The 20206-nt window shown below is 40.0% G+C and overlaps 1 protein-coding gene across 1 annotated transcript; it reads left to right on the forward strand.

The window, feature by feature from the left end:
• The first annotated feature begins 41 nt into the window (after positions 1-41).
• On the forward strand, positions 42-20137 carry GNPAT (glyceronephosphate O-acyltransferase). Its single transcript, XM_062490191.1, has 16 exons — positions 42-272; positions 3630-3821; positions 6198-6374; positions 7226-7355; positions 9502-9629; positions 10099-10174; positions 10753-10904; positions 10994-11124; positions 11806-12029; positions 14288-14533; positions 14948-15027; positions 16740-16880; positions 17775-17874; positions 17961-18054; positions 19012-19073; positions 19438-20137. The coding sequence occupies exons 1-16, from the start codon at positions 42-44 to the stop codon at positions 19479-19481; spliced, it is 2208 nt and encodes a 735-aa protein (XP_062346175.1). The 3' UTR covers positions 19482-20137.
• Positions 20138-20206: the final 69 nt, after the last annotated feature.

A 20206-nucleotide genomic window follows, 5' to 3' on the forward strand; every position in this document is an offset into this window, starting at 1 on the left:
CGGGCGGCGTATGACCCCCGGCGGCTCCCGTCGCACCCGACATGGCGCCGCCCATGGCGCGGTGCCCCCGCCCTCCGCCGCCGCAGCGCACCAGGCGGCCGGGCCGGGGCGGCGCGGGGCCATGGGCGCCGCGGGAGGCGGCGGCGGGCGGCAGGGTAGCGCGGCGGGGTAGAGCGGGCGAGCGGGGCGCGGGACGGCGCGGCGGAGCTCGCAGGACCATGGCGACAGCGGCGGCGCCCGGGCGGGCGCGGCGAGGGGCGCCCATGTACTCGGTAGGCGGCAGCGGTGCCGCGGGGAAGGGGCTGCTCAGCTCAAAGCGCCGCGGCGGTGCGGCTCTCTCTGAAGAGGGATGACGGCGCTTGGCGCAGTCTGCACCTCCATCTCTTACCCCCGGTTTGTGTCCCCGGAGGGAGGGACGAGGCCTTTTCCCGGCCCCGGCGGGACCGGACGTTCCCCCTGACCAGTTTCCCTTCCCGCGCCCTTCTCTGCCTCGGCTGCTCCTTCCCTCTGCCGTGTCAGTCGCGACAGCCGGAGCTCCCGATCGCCTCGGAGCTACTGCGGAAGGCCGGCCGGGTTAGGAGAGGTGGACGTGTCTCTTCCTCACGGAGGCAGTGTCCCGGAGCGGCTCTCTGCGGTGGCAGCTCTTCGGGCACCGGGCGCTCCGCACGGCTTCAGCCCCGCAGCGAGCTGGCCTGCCAGCCATGGTGAACTCGGCGCGGGGAGGCTCTCGTGGGGATGGAGTGGAGTGGCCGAAGCGGGTTTTCCCCTGTTACATAGTGAAAATTATTTTACTGACCTTGTTTGTTCCCTGCAACTCCTTTGCTAGCCTCAGATGAGGTTTGAGTGTGGGGTGCTAAACCTCACCTCTCGACAAGTATTTGGAAGAGGGTAATAGGGAGAGAGGGAAACAGCTCTTGTTTCGGCAGAGATGCCCAGACTTCTCTTCTGTGTCTTGTCTGTATGCTGGTATCCCAAGGGCATCGCGAGCACTATTGTTACGTTGTATATCCTAGTTATATGGAAGCAGAGGACTTCCAGGTTCCTGCTGCTTTGCTTCCATACTTCACCGCTGTTTCAGCAGCAGTGCATGTCACTGAATTTTCTGATGTCCATGTTTCAAACAGCGTATTTTCTGAGCGTATTCTCTACCAGCTGGCAATTGAAGCTGGAACAACAGCTTGGCTGTAATGTGTAAATTAACAACTTGGCTGTAATGTGTAAAGTTACAAATCTTTAGTGGTTAGTCAAGTGTGTGGTTTGGCTCCCTCAGTGCTCCTTCAGAACAGGGTGTGAAAATAACTATTGCCATGGAGAGAAATCAGTTGCACATCAAGTCTGAAAACATTAGACGAAGAGCAGAGAGGTGATTTTTCAATGGGCCATGGCCCTTACAAAACTCTACTCACCAGAGCTGCACTCTGGAGCAGCTGTAGCAGTGCAGTGACTGCTGATGTGGCTGATAATGCCCATGCTGAGAGCCAGATTTCTTTGTCTGGATTTCATGTAGTTGTAGATTGCAGGATTTGAACTTTTGTAACTGGTATAAACGTTGCTTAGGTTTTCTGAGCAATGACTTGTCACATACTGATCTGAGTAGGTGATACTTAGAGCCAAATAATATTTTCTGCTACTATTCTAAGCTATCTTTGTCATTATAGAAAATAAGGGATTTGTTTCTGTTTTATTTTTAATCAAGGGAGTTGGTATAAGGTGTCAACAGCAACAGATGGCTAATAGAAACTATTTCCAGTCATCTTAACAGATCTTAGCTTACTCATCTCTTGCAAAATACCAAGCAGTTGAAAGCTGTGAAAGAAGAGAGGTTGAAAGCTGTAATGCTAAATCATACAGGACAAAAACCCCTAAAAGTTTTATTTTATTTACTTTAAGAGAGATCTGGTTTTAATACTTGTATGGGATTGTTTTGAAAGTCCTGGCAAGTTTGTTCTGCAGTTACTGTGAGATAATTCTCTAAACTGCAGCTGTGGAAAGAAAAGTTATACAATCTACTAAATGCAATTATGGTAGAGGGATGTTCTCCAAATTTGTCTGTCCTGTGTGAGTAAAAGAACTTGAGAATGTCAAACATTATAGTAGGAATTGTGTCCTCCAATAAAACAAAACTGACTTTTGATACAGACAAGTCTTTGAAGGATTTTTTTGTCATTCTTAAGTGGAGATATTCCTGATTTGAGTAGTTTTATCTTGTTCCACCAAATTACCTTGTGATGAATGGACAGGAGCTAAAGGTTTGCTCTCTACTAAATGTCAGCTGCTCTGATAGTGTTGCTGATGTGGCTCTGGTTGGCTGGCAGTGAAACCTGACTCCCTCTCCTGAGGTTGAAAACCCACCTGCCACTGCTGGCATTTTGCTTATCTGTTGCTGGTGCCCTGTGTGCTTGCTGGCCATGTTTTCCACTCAGCACCAGAAAAGATCACTGTAAGAGCCCATTAAACATGTTTTATCCTTCATTTTCAGATTGGTTCCACATGGGTCATATGTAGAGAGGGGAAGCAGAATGAATGAAAAGGTTGCCAGTGCTAGCCTTCAAGTGGTACTTTGGAGAAAGACAAGCATTTTTATTTTTAGTATCTTCTAATACATATACTTGGTCATAACTAATACTTTTATATTTTTGTTTCACAGAGGCTTACTCCAGTTGTCTCACTTACCTGGTGACTGTGGCTGCTGGTTTGAAGTTTAGATATTTACAGTTTCAGTCTTGGGAAGGCTGAGAAGTCATTCATACAAACTGTAGTGATGTAGGAGATAATAGGAGACATCTCTCTCCAGTTTAAGAGTCTGCTGGCTCGAAGGGAAGAGTTTTGTCTCTGAATTTTTTTTGCAGCAGGATGGATCCAGAACTAGTTCTTGATGTCCTGGGGTTTTTTCCTGCTTAGCAGTGATAGTGGTTACTCAGAAGCTATGCTCTCTTTTTACCTATGTGTGCACCATATTGCATTCATGTGGCAGGCAGTGAGGTTGTGTTTGTTTTGTTTTTTGGTTTTTTTTTTTTTTTTTCAATTTTAATTTGTTCCTGCCTGGTAATGTTTGATGTACCTTGCATCCAAGCTTTGTGAAAGCCACAAGTCACCAAGGTCCCATATGCAACTTTTAAGTAGCACGGATTATTTTCTGTGTGTTGCTGATTGGGTTTTTATAATGTCAGTCATGGCATTGTCTTAATGAAGCTGTGAGAGGTGGAATCAAAGGTCTTTTAGATAATACCTATTAATCATGGAGAAGCTGGAGGCAAGGCACTTCAGCTTTAAAAGCCCATGTCTTCTCTCAGCTTCTTCCTGTTGGGTGGAATTAAGTAACGTGGCATAGGATGATTTGGAGATCGTTGCAGTTGGAAGGGATTAAGGTGAGGTGGTTTTTTTGTTTGGTTGGTTTTTTGCTGGTGTTTGCTTGTTTATTTTGCTTTTTAGTTTCTTTCTGGATCACTCTTCCAAGCAGGTAGTCTTGGTTCCTGCAGTCAAAGAGTGTAGCATGCAGACATTATTGAAAGCTAAGTATTAACCTCAAATGTTGCAGAAGTATTGCATATCATTATTTTGGTGCTGTAGCCAGGCAGGTCACCAAATAGCTCAAGACAGTGTCTCATTCTTTATTTGTATGTTCCTAGCAGAAAGAGCTCACATCAAAGAAAAGAGATGAGTTTGAGGATATCTTGGAGGAAAGACGGTTGTCCAGTGACTTGAGATACGCCATGAAGTGTTACACCCCGGTGATCTACAAGGGGCTCTCACCTTGCAAGCCAAATGCTATCAAAAGAGCTGTTCTTCAGTCAGAGCAAGTTCAGTATGTTATCAAGCAGGTGAGTCTGGACAATGAGCTCTAGGATGAGGTGGATTGAACACAGCCAAGCTTTGTGTTGCAGTGGGTAAAAAGACATTGTTGCTGACCTTAAAATGGTAATTGTAGTTTGGAAGATAGTCCAGTAAATAAATAACTCTCTTTTGGCAGAGGAAAAAAAAAAAAAAAACCAGCAAAAAACCCCTGGAGTTGCCACTAAAACTGTCAGGTTCATGAAACAGTGTTTTGATTTTGCATATACATCACTTTGCCATTAATTTATTGTGCTGGAGTTCTTTTTTTTTTTTCTTTCTCCTCCCAGGCCAACACTGTAAAAGACATTAGCCCTTAGTTCACGTTTTTGTACTTCGAGAGTGTCTTGTAGGAATTCTGTAGGTTAATGGATTTGTGAACACCTCCTAAATGCTACTTTCATTAGAGTGAGAGTTACATTTCACAGATAATTCTTTCAATTAGAAACACTAATTAAAATGTAACCGTATTTTTGTTTTAACAGGAAGGGCAGTTAGTACTTTATAACAAATAAAGTATTTTATGGTTAGGCTTGTGCACTGTATTTAAATGCCTGAAATAAGTGTATGTGTTAGTTAGCAGGATAATTAATTTCAGTATCCATAAAAAATAATTCCAAGCATGTAGAAATGCATAAGAAGTTTTGGTTAGTCCTGCATGACAAGCTACTGTAAATTTTTTTCTATTTGTTTCTTTTAATGGTCAGTATTACCTGTGATACACTGAAGTGTGTTATAATGTGACAGAGTAAGTTATGTCGCCATACACCACAAAGTAGTTCTGTTTCCATTATGGATTGATAAGTAGTATGAAAACAAAAATAATCTTTCTAGATACACTAAAAAATTTACTGAAAAAAATACTTTACAGAGGATTTGACAGAAAGTTGTTTGTGTCATGTTCTCTTCTGAAGTGCTTTTTTGATGGAAAATTATTTTGATAGATATTTTCTGGGTTGGCATCAAGTGAAGGGAGTTAGCAGACCTGCCATTGCAGCCTGGTTACCAGCTTTGCACTAGAGATTAGTGGAAGTTTCTAACCGAGAGTGTCCTGGGCAATGTGCCCAGCAGTCTATGATTAGGGTCCCTCCTGCCTGGGCAGGGTTTGCACAGCTTTACACAGGCATATGAGAATTTGTTCTCCAGCCAAATTGTTGAGGTTACTAAAGTTCAGTGTGGGAAGTTAAGGTCATTTGTTTTAGCTTGCTATATGTGACTGGTCCGTTTTTTTGATTTCTGATTTTGGGAGGTTCCTAGTTCCATAGTGGATTTGCCCTTAAATCACACAAGTGAACTGTATGGTAAGCCTTTTGCTGGTGAATGAGAACAGACTCTCTTCCTGCTGAATAACAAGAAGAAATTTTTGGCTTCCTAAGCAACACTGATCTTTTCAGGCTTAAGTGGAAGCAGTTTTTGGCTTCTTTAAGCAGCTAAAATAATCAGTTTAAACTACATGTGGAAATGCTTAGGATGATGGGTAATGCATTTAAGAAAACACGATTGACGGCAGATATGAAAGTAAGGTGTATGGAGGTGGAATAGAGGAGATGGATTTTCTCATATATTACAAAATGGAAATAATAGCATTGGCTTCCAGAGATGTGCTTTTTTTTTTTTTTAAGCTTTTTCTTCTGCTATTCCTTTCTTTTCCTCCTCTGTGAGTGAAAGTCTTGTTCCTTATTCCATAACAGTAAAAGGCTTAACTTGTCATTTAAATATTTCTAGATTCAAATACTAGATTGGAGGGATGGCCATTATTTAAGTCTATTTCAAGGAACTTCAAAAGGCAATAGGCATGACAACAGAAGAAAGGTCATTGATATTCACAGTTGGTAGAGACTTGTGTTCTTTGTATGCAATTCAGCTTTCCATTGCCAAAGGAATCCATTAGAAAGAAATGGAAGTGTGATAGGGCTGAGGTTCTTTGGAAACTCTAACCCAAACACACTTTAAATATTTATGTTTTGGCCATCTCTACAAACATAGGCTTAATTTTTCTATTGAAAGAAAAATGCACGGAGTCTTCTTCAGACTGATAATATAGGAAATATTCTTTGAACTTAAATCTCCTCCGAATATGCTACAAATTAAAACATTCATATGGTGTGTTTGAGGGGAGGATTGTTGTACACCCTTCCCCCTGCCATTGACATCTAAGACTTTGGTTTTTGAGCAGCTTTAACTTGGCTTTGTCTTGTTGGCTGGCACCAAACAGATTCTGTATTATTAGATCCATGCCTGTCACATGAAACAAAATCTTGTGGAATATTGCAGTAGTTCTCTCATAGTACCTGTGGCACATTAGAATGGTGTGCATGGGCAAGGAGAAGGGAGCAACTTGTCACTGCTGTTTTGTTTCTCCTTAGTTAGCAAAAGAAATGGGAGAGTCACCTGATATTATTCAAGAAGAAGCCACGGAAATCCTGGATGAGATGGGCCACCGTATGCAACTAGGAGCTGTCAGATTTTTTGCCTTCACTCTGAGCAAAATATTTAAACAGCTTTTCCAGAGAGTTTGTGTGAATGAAGAAGGAATGCAGAGAGTGAGTACTGGTGGGAGGAAAAAGTTAAAATATTTTCAGATCAGTCACTTGGACAAGAGCTCTAATCATCAAGTAACAAATGTGAAAAATACCCTCTGGGAAAGAAAAAAAACCCTGCACTAACTTTTGTTTATTAGTGCATTTCTTAGTAAATGTGGGAGGAAAAACAGATGATATGTAAGTATTTTAGATGCAAACAGCTATCAGGATTTTTTGTGTATTTTCCAAATGCTTCCTATGGTAAAGAATACCATGTGCCTGTGATTCTGTTAGATCAACCACTGAGAGAGTGTTTTCTATCTGATATTATAAAATAATAATGCATTTAGCTGAATTGGGGGTTGCAATATGATATTACATGGCTGAGTAGACTGGCTGTTCAGCAAAACCGTCATACAACTGAGAGTGATGAAACACTGTGCACCTCTGAGGCAGGAGATGCTTTAGGTTTGCCTCAGTTTTCAGGATCTGCTGTCCCCCTATTTCATTTCAGGGTGTTGCTGTTCTGGAGTATGCAGTGCATTCCCTGGAAGTCAGCAATGTCAGTCCTGACGGCCCCTACTTGGTTTCCCATCCCCATCAAAAGGTCTTGGAATTTGACTGTCCCATGATGGGATGCCCCTAGTTTTTGAGTCCTGTGGTGCTTGTGGGCCTCAGGTTGCTACTCTGGAAACAACTGCTCCAAATTGCTTATGGGTTCTTTGCTAAGAGAGGTATTGATTGTGTGAACAGAGAAACAGTCCTCAAGCAAATGGGGTTTTGTTTGCCATAAGCCCTGTGCAGGTCTGTATTTGCAAATTTCAACAGTCAGTAAATATTGGGACATTATTGTTTGCACTGTTCTTTTTCAGTTGCAACATGCCATTCAGGAGCATCCCGTGGTGCTGCTGCCCAGCCACCGAAGCTACGTTGACTTTTTGATGCTGTCTTATTTGCTATACACGTATGACTTGGCCTTGCCTGTCATTGCTGCAGGAATAGGCAAGTATGTTTTTAGCAATGTTTTCAGGATTCAGAGAATTGGTAGCATTCTCTGGTAGCTGCAACTATAATTAGCTGTGCTTAACTTCTGCTCCAAATATATCTTGTTAAACCCTCCTTGAGTGAGATGTCTGAAAGCTTCTCATTGGTGCTGAGTCCTGTCAAAGGTGAAGTTTTTTCATAGCAAGTTCACCCAGAAGTACCTCATGTTGAGACCTGAGGCTGGAGCAAAGATAAGGGTTGTGAAGAATACTTCTGTTTGCTTTCATAGCCTGATGACAGGCAAAAACTTGCCCAGGTGCTACTATAGATGCAGAACTTTTTGTGATACTTCATACAGTTTAAAGTGCAGTCACAGCAGCCAGATATGAAGTACCAGGCACCTCATGCTTGTTTCTGATGTGACTGATTCCTTTGAAGTATTGGCAGAACTTTGTGACATGCTGAGAACAGAGATGGCAGGGAAGTGGTATGTCTTATCAGGGGTCAGGATTTTGGTCATTCTCAGTTGTAAAGCAGATGAAGCCAGTATATTTGTGGGAAACAATTCTTGAGGGCTTGAACAGTCAATCAGTCTTCCAAGTTAATGTGCTTTTTGATAATCTGGATGCTGTCAGCATTTAAGTTAGAAACCTGGTCTTGGAAGTTGTGGGTATCAAACAGGTCTATGCAGGCAGAAAACCAGCTCAGGTCTCATGCAGCACTGTAGTATGCACAGGTAAGCTAGCAGAGATCTTGAAACCTACTGCTTTACTGTAGTCTGCTTTTCCAGTCAAGAAGTTAGGAAGACTAATAGAAACTGTGAGAACATGCTTGCTATGGAAGATGAAATTTCCCTGGTCTTTGAGTTTGCTGCATCTGGATGATGCAGGTTAGATTCACAAGTCAAGGTTTCACAGCTGCCTTGATCAAAGTGTTGCAGTTTCCCTGCTGTATATTGTTCAGAATCTGTTCACACGTTGTTATAGATATTAGTGAGAGTTGCAGACCTCAAAATAGTATCTTAAGATACTGTTAGTGTAACTTACAAGGATATTTTTAATGATTAACATTTTTTGAATGCTTTGTATGCTTTGGGGTCAAAGTTCTCCTAAAGAATTAGGGGCTTGTAGTTTGATGCTGCCAGCACTTGTGTATTATTTTAAATACCTCTGGAGAAAATACAGTTCTCTATGGTTGTAGTTGTATTTCATAACTGCATATCGTGTTAGAGGTTCACAAGATATGGTTTACAAACTCACTCTCAAAGCAGCACTTGTAGTGAGTGGAAGGACTCTCCTGATATAGGAGAGTAAGTGCCTTTGCTTTGTAAGTTATCTCTTGTCTTCAAAAATACAGATAGCTCTGTGGGGATTAGCAAAGGGAAGGCAAACAGTTGCCAGTAACTATCTAGTACATCCTCATACAGTACATTAGCAGGAATCTAGCTGATGCTGGGATGATGTTTCTGACACTCGTCACATCTTCAGGGCAGTCATTGTCGCAACTAGAAATGGGAATTTATTTGACTGAGTGAATACCTGTTCTCCAGTGTTTCATGGATTGAGGTAGCAAGTAGGTTGGAGTGGCACATTGCCACCTGATATGTGGGCTTGTTTTAACTGCTTCCATAAGAACTTTGTTAACATTAAGTGTTTTTTCCTGCTTTTGACAAGTTAAGCATTGACTATCATTGCTTAAAACTGAAAAACTATAAAATAATTTTAGTTGGTTTGGTGTACCAAAATGATGAGTCAGGATCATAGATGGTCTAATATAGTTTCATTTGCTGCCTAATTACTGTGTCTTCTGGGATACATTCAGTAGGAACTGCTTTTTTCTAAAGATGAGTGAGATAATGTACTTCAAAAGCTTAGTCTTTATTGTGGCTGAACTTTGGCCATCTGAATTATGAAAATAAATTGCTCTAAGTGAATGCAGCTTAAAAATGGAAAGCATATTATAATATGCCATTCTTGCCTATAAAAGTCTTGCTAGACAATTTGAAAGCAAATAAATGTGTTGGCAACAATGGAATCCTTGAAAGAGATCTTCTGTATTCTGATAGCCTACTGAAAATTTTGTGTTGATTCTGCTGGCTGATATTAATCACTAAATTTTATGTGTGTGGTTTAGTTTTTGGGTTTTTTTTGTGGTTGTTTTTCAGATTTCCTAGGAATGAAAATAGTTGGTGAGCTGCTACGAAGGGCGGGTGCCTTTTTTATGCGACGTTCCTTCGGTGGGAATAGGCTCTACTGGGCAGTGTTTGCTGAATATGTAAAAACAATGCTAAGGGTAAATAACGTGCTGAACTCTCAAAATGTATTCTTAAGAAATACTCTGTTGGAACAATTCTTGTGAGATATGCAGGATGTCATGGCTGTGTGATTGAAAGTCTTCGTGGTGATCTGATTAAATGCTTTTTACCTCAGATTTGCTGTAGGTGAAGACCATGTGTGCACTCTATTATTATTACATTACTCTATTATTATTATTCAGTAAGTGATAAACAAATTACTGCTCATCAGTTGCTTTGGATTGTGTGTCCATATCTCATGATGGACTATTTTCATTAATTAAACTGTATGGTGCAGCAAATACAACAGATGAATACAGGCTTACAGATGAAGTTAGTTATGTTTGTCTTTCATTAAAAAAAATAACTTACTTACATTTGAAGTACTTAAAACTATTTGTGGACAATAAAGAAGAAATGTCTTCTTCTGACTAGCTTTTTGTTTGTTTGTTTGTTTTAATTTTGAAGAGTGGCTATGCCCCAATTGAGTTTTTCCTTGAGGGGACTAGAAGCCGCACTGCCAAGACTCTGACTCCAAAATTTGGTATGTTTATTTAAGATTTGGAACTTTTAATATTATTAGTGTTTTCCTTACTGGCTATGTGCTTTGTAAGTTCTTTGGGTAGAAAGGGATGTTAAAGTAGTGGGAAACTGGGGAAGTCTGTTAGAGTATGGAAAACACCATGGCTGGGTTCCAAGGTCATACAAAGAACAGCAATACATTTCACTTGTACTCTAGTGCTTTTGCTCCTTTTGCCCCATTGTGTACTAAATTCAATAACTCTTCACCTCTTTCTTCCTAGACAATAAGCATCCCCTGGCCAGCAGAGAAATATTGTAGTTTTAACTGTAAAAGTAATGGGGAATCTTTAAAAGTGCTCTTCAAGCACAGAGCAGTGCTGCTGGAAAGAGCACAAATAGCTGTCCAAGAGTGTTGCTTTCTGTTTTAAGGCTTGGGTAATGTCTTTTGCTTCTGCTTGCCTGAAGAGAGAACAGGCACAGTGCACACCTATTTGCAGTTTCAAAAATGCAAAGATACCCTTTTCAAAGTTAAATTGCAGTTGCTTTTCCCTCTTTGAAAGAGACAGGTGATTCATGGGGGTTTTTTTTCTCAATTGGCAGGTCTTCTCAGCATTGTGATGGAACCCTTTTTCAAACGTGAAGTCTTTGACACATACCTTGTTCCCATCAGCATCAGCTATGAGAGGATATTAGAAGAATCTCTCTATGCATATGAGCTCCTAGGAGTCCCAAAGCCCAAAGAATCTACATCTGTATGTAAATTCCTTAAGAACAGAACATAAGTAGATGTATATGCACCCTGTAGCACCAGAATTTAAGTTTCCTCTTCCCGTTTTCACAGGGGTTGTTAAAAGCCAGGAGGATCCTCAGTGACAATTTTGGTACCATACATATCTACGTTGGCCAGCCAGTATCCCTTAGAACCTTGGCATCTGGGAGGATCAGTCGGTGCCCATACAATTTGGTTCCCAGGTACCACATCTTTCCATGGTGTATGCACAGGAGAAACATTGGTTTAGTCTACACCTATGTGAACTAAGATGTTCTCTTGTACTTTCTTTTCATCTTCTCTTACCTCCCTCCTTCTGACTGTTCAGACTGCTGAACCTGTTTGGTCTGAACAGGGGCTTATTGTGCTTGTGACTGGGTGTTTCTGAAATGGATTGTTACTTGTGGCCTTACCCTGTGTTGAGAAGAGGCCACTTTAAAATTTAATGGTGATTCATGAACCAGGCAAAGCTCTGTTTCCCAAGAATGTGGTGCTTTTGCCATGTAAAATTTTCACCTTTCTCTCACTTCTTGCATTAGTCCTGCAAGCTGTTAAGTGACCATGTGTCAGGGAACTGTAGATGTGGCTGGATTGTGTTGCTTTTGCAGTTTTTTCTGTAAAACTTAATGCTTTTGAATTTTGTTTGAAGACAGCAAATGTACAGCATCTGTACAGAGGTCTGTGCTTCAGGTCTGTGCTATCATACAGCTACTGATGCTTGGCTCTACACTTCTGTTTTACACAGCCCATAGCATCACCCTGCAGAGGTAAATCACCCTGCTGTAAAGTTATAGATCTGGGAGCAGTATGGAAAAAATAAAGAGGGCAGTGATTTATATTAGACTTTCTGAGTCCTTTACTTTAAATTGCATTGTTTTTTTCAGGCATCTTCCCCAAAAGCCATCTGAGGATATTCAAGAATTTGTCAGTGATGTAGCTTATAAAATGGAGCTTCTGCAAATAGAAAACATGGTTTTGAGCCCGTGGGTGCTAGTTGCTGCTGTCCTGCTCCAGAATTTGCCAGCCATGGAATTTGAACTTCTAGTAGAAAAGACTCTGTGGCTTAAAGGCTTAACACAAACTTTTGGAGGATTCGTTGAATGGCCTGGTATGCAGAGAAAGTGTTATTTCTGTTCCTCTTGTTGCTTATGAAAGATGAATTATATTTCTATGGAAGCAATGTATGGTAACAGCTTTACAGAATTCTTTAGAGTTATAAATGGATTTTAGGATATGCTAAAAATCATGCTGAAACCTGACAGGTGTTGACTTTACCTGTTGAAGATTCTAGAGGAGATGATAAGACTTTGATAAACAGGTGGAAACAGAACAGATATTTTACTGTTGTATCATGAAGCGTGGCAGGAGAGGGCAATTATAAGATACTTTATTAGAGTACTGAGGTTTGTGTAGCCTCTGTCTTTCTGAATTCTGTGTAAGTCACAGGCTTTTTCCTGTGGGTTTTTAAATTTTATTTATCTTTTTTTTAAACTAAGGGTTTGCCTTTATCTCATGTTCACTGTTTGCAATAAATGATAACACACAACCTGATGTGCATCAGTTAACTCCATGTAATGCTGTATAAGTTGTTACTGATACAAATAGCTAGCAGAAACAAAATGGGTGGAGGAAATCAAAACTCTCAGTTGTCTGTTTATTTTTAAATTTCACTTTATATCTATAAACAATGATTTTTGAAGGGAAGGCTTCTTTGGTGGTTTTATTAATATACTTATACACACACACCCCCTTTTATATATATGTATGTATCTATATATATGTGTGTGATGTATATATTGGCTGCTGTAAGGTTGATTGTGCTTTCAAACTTTCTGTTAGAAACTTCTCTCTGAGAGCCAGAGTGACACAGGCCATTTTAGAGCCTCAGGATGTTAGTGGTAAAGCTAGCAAAGAACAGCATTGTGTAGTGCAAGTACACTTAGCTTTCTGCTGTAGGTAGACTTAAACCAAAGATCTTTGCTTTTGTAGTCCTGTGTATAATCAAGGATCCCTCTCATTATTGCAATAAAGAAATAGGAGCAGGCTACTGGTATAAAAGAACTGTCACCTCTGGAAAAAAAACCCACTTATTTCAGGGATTGGCACTAAGGGAATGCAGGCAAGGTCTGCTTCTGCCAGACTGGTAAAAGCAAGAATTTAATGGCAGTACTTAAAAAGCATTTAGAATCTTACTACACAGTAAACTGAAAAAACATACCACGTTCAGGTTTGCTTATCTATTTTATTTATTTTCTTGGCAACAGTGAGTAAGCATTTGCTTTAGTAGAGTTGTGATGTAGTCAGGGAATAGCAAATAGACATGGTAATGAAATGGAGGAATGACAACAGCTAACTGTGCTCAAGGCATCAGTTCCATAGCAACTGGGTTTGTTGTTTTGGTTTAGATTGTCAGTTTGAAAGAAAAGCATACATTTTAGACACCAGTTTGCTGATGCCAGCAACTACATGTACCCTCTCCATTCTTCGGTCTCCAAACAGCTGGTTATTTCTGCCTTTGTCATGCTGGTTGGTTGTTACAGGCAGAGCATCTGCAAAATTTTATGTTCTAAACAGCAACTGTAAAATTACTTGCATAGACTTCTTCCTATTGCATTGAGAAACTTGGGAACTATAGTGAAACTGGAACAAAGTAGGTTGAAGGAGTAAATAAGATGCAAGGAGACTCTACATGAAATAGGTATTAAAGGAAAGTAATATAATAGTTGTTTTTTTTTTTCTGTCAGAGGCTATATTGATTTGAAATGCCTGTGGTGCTGTGAACATGTAAAGTTATTTTAGCATTCAATATGAGGTGTTTATTCCTTGCTTGTCAAATTAATTCCAATTTGATGGAGGGAATGTTTCTCATTAAGTATGTTATGTAACAATATTTACATTAAGAATTTTTATAGATTTTAATTTGGGATGAGGCCTTGCTTGTGTATGAGAGTTGATGAAAAAGTTTATAAAAAGACCTTAACCTCAGATTCAAAACTTGTAGTGTTGGAAATGCTTAAGCACAAGTATAGTCTCCGTTTCTTTACTAATGAATATATCCATCAAACACATCTATCCTTTTTTTTATATTTGGAGGCTGAGAGTACTTGTTCCAGAGACAAAGGAACAATTGCAATTTGTAATTGTTAGTAAGTAGAAGAATTCAAAGTGTTTTAATTATAGCAATGTTTGAAATTTGTTCTCTGTGTCATACTATGCCTAGTTTGCCAATTCCTGGTATGGATTATATTGGAACATCTCTCTAACTGAATGTTTGTTGTAGTGTCTGAAATACTGGTGCATTTTAGACTGTTTCAGTAGAACTATGCTCCCTTTTGCTACTTCCTGAGTGTTGCATTTTCCTCGTAGATAACCTGTGTGCCAAAAAAGCAGTCCTGTCTGGCCTCACCCTGCATTCCAACATTGCTGGCCTTGTCGATGGCCACGTGGTCCTGAATGACAAGGGAGTGGAAGATGGAGCCGTAGGAGAAATCGTCTTCAGGCGCGCGCTGGCCGTGCTCATGTGTGCCACGTACAGGAACCAGCTGCTGAACGTCTTTGTGCGCCCAGCCCTGGTGGCAGTCGCCTCGCAGATGGCACCCAACTTCAGAAAAGGTACACTGGGGCTCTGAGAAGCTGCTGGCTTTGCTCCTTGTGCCATCAACTGGGGGAGGAGCACAAGGTTCCTGTGGCTGCTAGTGGGAGCTGTCCAATACTGTTACACTTGGGATAAGGTGCATGTGTTGGGAGGGCATGGGGATATACTGCTTGCCTTTTTTGTTTGTTTACCCTTTGATCCTTTTGTAGGATTTGATTGTGATATTTAATGCATGTTCCAAGAAACTACAAGCCCTTGCTCTTTCCTTTTCTTAACAGTTGAATCAAGTGCTTTGAGTACTTGCTGTTCTGTTGTGGTTTCTACCATTGTATGTATGCTTTAATTGTCAAGTCCATGTTTTATTTGAAGTAGGTATTCTCTTAAATAAGGAGTAAATGGCTCTTCACTTGCATTTACAATATTTTTTTCAGAGGAAATCTATAGCTGCTTCAATTTCTTAAGAGGTGTTTTTTCTGATGAGTTCATCTTTTTTCCCGGCATTTCATTGAAGGTAAAACATCCTTTATGCAAAAATACTGATAGTAATGCCACCAACTAAAATAGCGTCTGATTCTAGAGCTCTGCCAAACAAGTGAGAACTTTGTGAAAAACACCTACAGTGATATCACCTTGATCTGTAAGTGGGAGGGAGAACTTAAAAGGGGTCATTATGTTGGTTGCAAAATATTGTCTGAATCCACAAGGTTGCCAATGCAATTTTTCCCCCATTCCAGCAAAAAAACCCTAAAAGTAATGAAATTGCCCAATTCTGAACTATTAAAATGAACTGTAGCACAAGTTTGGCTTGTTTTGCGTAAAGCTACCAGTCTTCCAGCACAGATCTGAAAATATGTGTTAAAACAGTCTTTTCAATGAAGTGTAAATGCTGTCAGGGTGCACCCTGTGAAGGCTTTTGAAGTGAGAGCTTTCCTAATGGCACAGTAGTTTCCCTCTTAGAGTCTTACCGAAGCTTTACTTGCATCCTTTTTTGCTTGAAAAGAGTTTGCCCTCATTTTACCTCCTGTCCCATGCAGCCATCAGTCAGACAAAGCCAGTATTGTTCCTGCACACTACCTTATTCCAGGGCTCAGTGTGCCTGTTTGCACCCCTAGCACAGCTGGATACAGGCAAGCTGGGAAAACTGCAGGCTCTCTGCAGGACTTGCTCTGTCAGTTTGTACACAAGCCTGCTGGGTCAGAGCTCGCTCTGGTCCAGCCTGCTTGAAATGCAGGTGAAAACAAGTTTATCAGTAAAAAAACCTGGTTTGGCCTCACACCCAATATAAATTGGTATGTGTAGTTTTTATTTGGATTTTAAAGTGATGACATGTGATTTTTATCAATGCTAAGGACAAATATATAATGGTGACCTTTCCTGCATTAAAAAAGAGAAGTATAATTTTCACAAGAATATTCAAGACTTGCAAATGTGTTAAAATCTCCTAGATTTTTTTATATAGATGAGAAGTGGGCCTTTTTAAGAGGCTGGTTGGCAATTGTTATGTTAAATTTTACTTGTTAGCAATTGTTGCCTCTTGCAGCTTTTTTGGAGTAGCAGGGAGCAGGAAGGTGGCTGGCTATGACTGACTTTGCTGGAGTCAGATGAAAGAGTTGCTGTGATGCTAAGGGATCTTTTTACCCACTCACCCCTTTATTCATTCATGTGTCTGTCATGTCCTTGTCCCATCCCTTTGTGTTATCTGTCCCCCTTTTGCCCATATTGGCAGTAAAATGGTTTTGTCCTTGACATTTCTGTATTTTGTAACTTTTTAGCCATTTTGTTTTCTGTTTGATAGAGGGCAGGTCAGTGATCTGTATTATCATTTACTGCAAACAGTGGGCATGAAATAAAGGCAAACCCTTAGTTTAAAAAAAAGATAAACAAATAACAACCACAGGAAAAAAACATAAACTGGACAACTTGACCCTGTTTTGACAAAATCCTGAGGGAGCTCAGGCTAGCTGTTGAAATAGCAGCCATGTCCACTTTCTTTGTGCCAAGGCCTGTTGTGTGTTGAGGAACTGCTGTGTTTAAGAACATGTTCCCACTGCCTTTTTGTAAGGGTATTTTTGGGAGACAGGAAAAGTTCGGTTCAAGTCTGTTTAAAACTGAGTTCAGAAATGAAAGTGGTGCCCTGTTGTGGTTTGTGTTGTTGATTTTGCTGATTTTTGGTAGCTGCACTTCTGTGAGTGTTTGAATTTTAGTTATGCATTTCTCACCCAGGATTTTGAGGAAGGATGTTTTCTACTCACAAAATGTGATGCCATTCAAATGAGTCAACAGGAAATTTACCCTACTGACAAAGGAAGTGGTACAGTGTCTTTCTTGTCAGCTATGTTCAGACCTTTTGTGGAAGGTTATCAGGTATGTTGTCCTTCAGAAAATTTTTCTTTTTTTCCCCCCTGTGTTTTTTAGGCAAAATAAGAGTTGTGATATTTCTGTGTAAATAGGCTGAGAAATGCAAATGTTAAGAAATAGCAGTAATAAATCTTAAACACCACCCTTCCCCAAGGATCTCAGTTTTAAGTTTTGGCTCAGACTTGTCTAATTTACTAAAGCAGTAACTACTGTGTAACGTGATGGCTCATTGTGGGTTTACAAGATTGATAGGGAGTGTGCTGCGACTAGGTTCATTGTTCTTTGTTATGAGGAGCTCTTGCTTAATTCATTTTATGTGGGCTGTCCTGCCAGGTGTGGAAATGAGTGTATATCTCCTATATGATAGCTTTTATGGCAGTCATTAATTCCATCCATATCACTTTAAATTCTTCTGGTTTTTCCAAGGTTTTAATAAGATTAAACACTTACATTCCTGTAGTAAGCAATGCATAGAAACCCAGAAGGCTAAAATCTCAGGTAAGTCAGTATAAGATTGGTGAGACTGTAGATGTTTAACATAGTGGAATCTAGTTAGTGATCTGATGTGTGAGGTGGGTGGAACTGTACTGATGTACATATTTTCTCATCTTCAGAACAGGTATTGCTTTAAAAAATTAATCTGGTTTTGGTTGTAAGAACAAGAATATAATATCTAAGGTATCTGTTATAGAAATACTGAGTCTTATTTTAATATTGGGATTCTCTTACCTGGAAAACAGTAATAAAACTTTCAGATGCCCTATGCAATAGTACCTTTGGAGTTCCTCTCCTATGCTTTGCAAAGTGGAATAGTATTACTTAGAAGGACATGTCTGTTTATAATTTATTACAAGCTGACAATCTAAAAGAAAGGAATGCTCATTTTCTTGAAAATGTTAGTTAATTTTCAGATACCTCTCAAATGAAATGAAAGAAGCCTTTACTGAGAAGCAGTTTATACCTGCAGTCCGCAACTTTGTTTTTCAACTTCTCGAGAAGGGTGTGTACAGCTGTTACGATTTTACAAGAGTAGACTGTTAAATGAAAATTATAAAAATTTTAATCATGTTTCTACCTTCTTCATAGGGAGTACACAATGTTACGAAGCACTGTCATCTGACATGCAGAAAAATGCCTTATCAGCTCTTGTGCAACTGGGTGCAGTGAAGAAGAAGAAAATGTAAGTGATGTTAGATTTCTGGTGTATAGCAATTTTAGTGGCAATTCTTAATGTCTGAGCTCCTAATAGAACAGCAGAACCCGAACTGCTTGAGCACCAGAGATTGACTGGGTTTACTGGAGTCATGTAGAAGACCCAATAGTTCTTTCTGTACATGATGTGGAAGTGGAATGGCATGCTCTCATAGTGAAAAGACTCCTGTGGACCCTAACAACAAAATTCATTAACTCACTAGTAGGCTGCTTCTGATTCCCTTTACCTTTTGGTTTTCAACTTTCCTCCCAAGGCTCTGATAATTAAAAAACAGCACTGCTTATTTGTAATACTGTGTGCTACAGTAGGCCTTGTCAGGCAGTGGAAGCAATAATCAGGAATACTGCTAGTTTTGGGGGACTTCAGCACTGAACTCATCTCAAAGCAATTTAACTGACAGCTTAATCATTCCAGTCTTTTTTCACAGTTCATGGTTTATAGGCCCAAGATTAAAACCAACCTGTTCCTGTATTATGCATTATTCTGTTATCAAAAGAATTTGTGTTGTGGTGCTTCTTACTGTGTTTAAGAATATGATCATAGAAGTCCCCAATACAACAAGACCCTGCAGTGTCTTGTGTGTTTAACAGAACATAGTTGGCAGCTGATGACCTGAGCTATTTCCTTATGCCTCTGTTCATGAAATGAATAGGTTAAGATAGATGTCTATAGCTAAATTCCCCTTTCAAGCCAAATGAATAAATGGAGTGCAACAGAATTTGGGGACTGTGAACAAGAGACAAGTTAAAGAAACCATGACTGTTCTTGAGTAAAAGTCTGACATGTCCATAAATTTGATATGTATGCTGGTAGGATGGAAAATATTATGTAATGATGAAAATGTTTAAATTCAGATTATTTGTGTAGAAATGACTGGAATAAGAAACATTTGTCAAGTAAACTTTTTTTTTTTGGTAATTGTAGGCCCAATGGATTCACTTACAGTGTAAATCAAGAGGCTGTTAGTAAAATCCTGGACATGTTTGGTAAGTGTTCTCTAATTTGAAGAGAGCTTCTCAGGTTTTACTTTGGATAGTGCACATATGTTAGATGTAGTGCTTTTCCCCTAGTAGTTCCATAGATTTTATGCATAGATATAATAAAAACATATAAAAATATTAGTAATGTTCTTTTCAATTTGTTCTGGTGTCATTAGCTGCAGCTTTTAATCTCCCTTCTCTGTTTCATTATACTTTATTTATACTGTGCAACCCAGTGGCTGAGGGCAGTAAAGTAAGAGGTAGTTTATTGGCATGGTGTTTACAGCATGTTGATCAGAAGTATTTAGTGGTTTTTTTTGTTTGTTTTTGTTTGTTTTTTTTTTTTTTTTTGTTTTTTTTTTTTTGTTAGATGCTCGGATACCTGTACAGAAACCTGTGGCTGCACGACTCTAAATGGCTCCTGATGCTGTGAGTGGATATAAGCTCCTGCTGAGAACATGGACCACTGCCCTGCCCCACTGGAGCAGGGATAGGAAGAGATGAGGTTCCCTTCTTGCCCAGCCTGCAAGCGTGGCAGGCACAGAAGTGTTTCTTCAGCTGGACAGCTCTCCATTACCACTTTGGAATTGCTGCTGAGGGGCTTAGAGGTGTATGTACATCGTCACCATGTTTTGTTTTTTAAAACAAATTAAACATTGTCTCTTTTTTAATACATATTTAAAGAGATGTGCACAGCACTGGCTACCTACCTAAATACATTTTTCTAGATTGTAACAAGGAATGTGATTGGTTTCAAATATTTCATGGATGTGAAAACGTAACAGGGAATTAAAAGACTTGCTATTAAATTTAAAACTTAGAATAAAACGTTGCTGGCTGGCTAAATTTCAAGGCAAGGCCCTCATGAATGAAGAGCACAAATCAACCCTTGGGCAATAACCAGAACTGATATACGTGTGTTGGGTTTTGTGTTTCGGTATTTTGTGTTTGGGTTGCTTTTGGTTTTGTTGTTTTTTGTTGGGTTGTTTTGTTTTTTAAGACAGCTTGCCATTATTTTAATTACTTAATGAATGTTATATTTAAACATTGAATTAAAGTACCGTCGCTAATGTGTCTGTCGTCTCTTCCCCACGTCTCACCGCTGCCGGCGCGGTCGGTTGAGGCGGCAGAGCTCTGCC

This window comes from Cinclus cinclus, chromosome 3 (assembly GCF_963662255.1).
Source record: "Cinclus cinclus chromosome 3, bCinCin1.1, whole genome shotgun sequence".
NCBI lineage: Eukaryota > Metazoa > Chordata > Aves > Passeriformes > Cinclidae > Cinclus > Cinclus cinclus.

Excerpts from the sequence above, each read along its gene's own strand:
- GNPAT (XM_062490191.1), top strand. The coding sequence starts at position 42 with ATGGCGCCGCCCATGGCGCGGTGCCCCCGCCCTCCGCCGCCGCAGCGC. Across the intron at positions 3,822-6,197 it reads TTCAGTATGTTATCAAGCAG|TTAGCAAAAGAAATGGGAGA; the intron begins GTGAGTCTGGAC and ends GTTTCTCCTTAG. Across the intron at positions 16,881-17,774 it reads CTTTTGTGGAAGGTTATCAG|TTAATTTTCAGATACCTCTC; the intron begins GTATGTTGTCCT and ends TGAAAATGTTAG.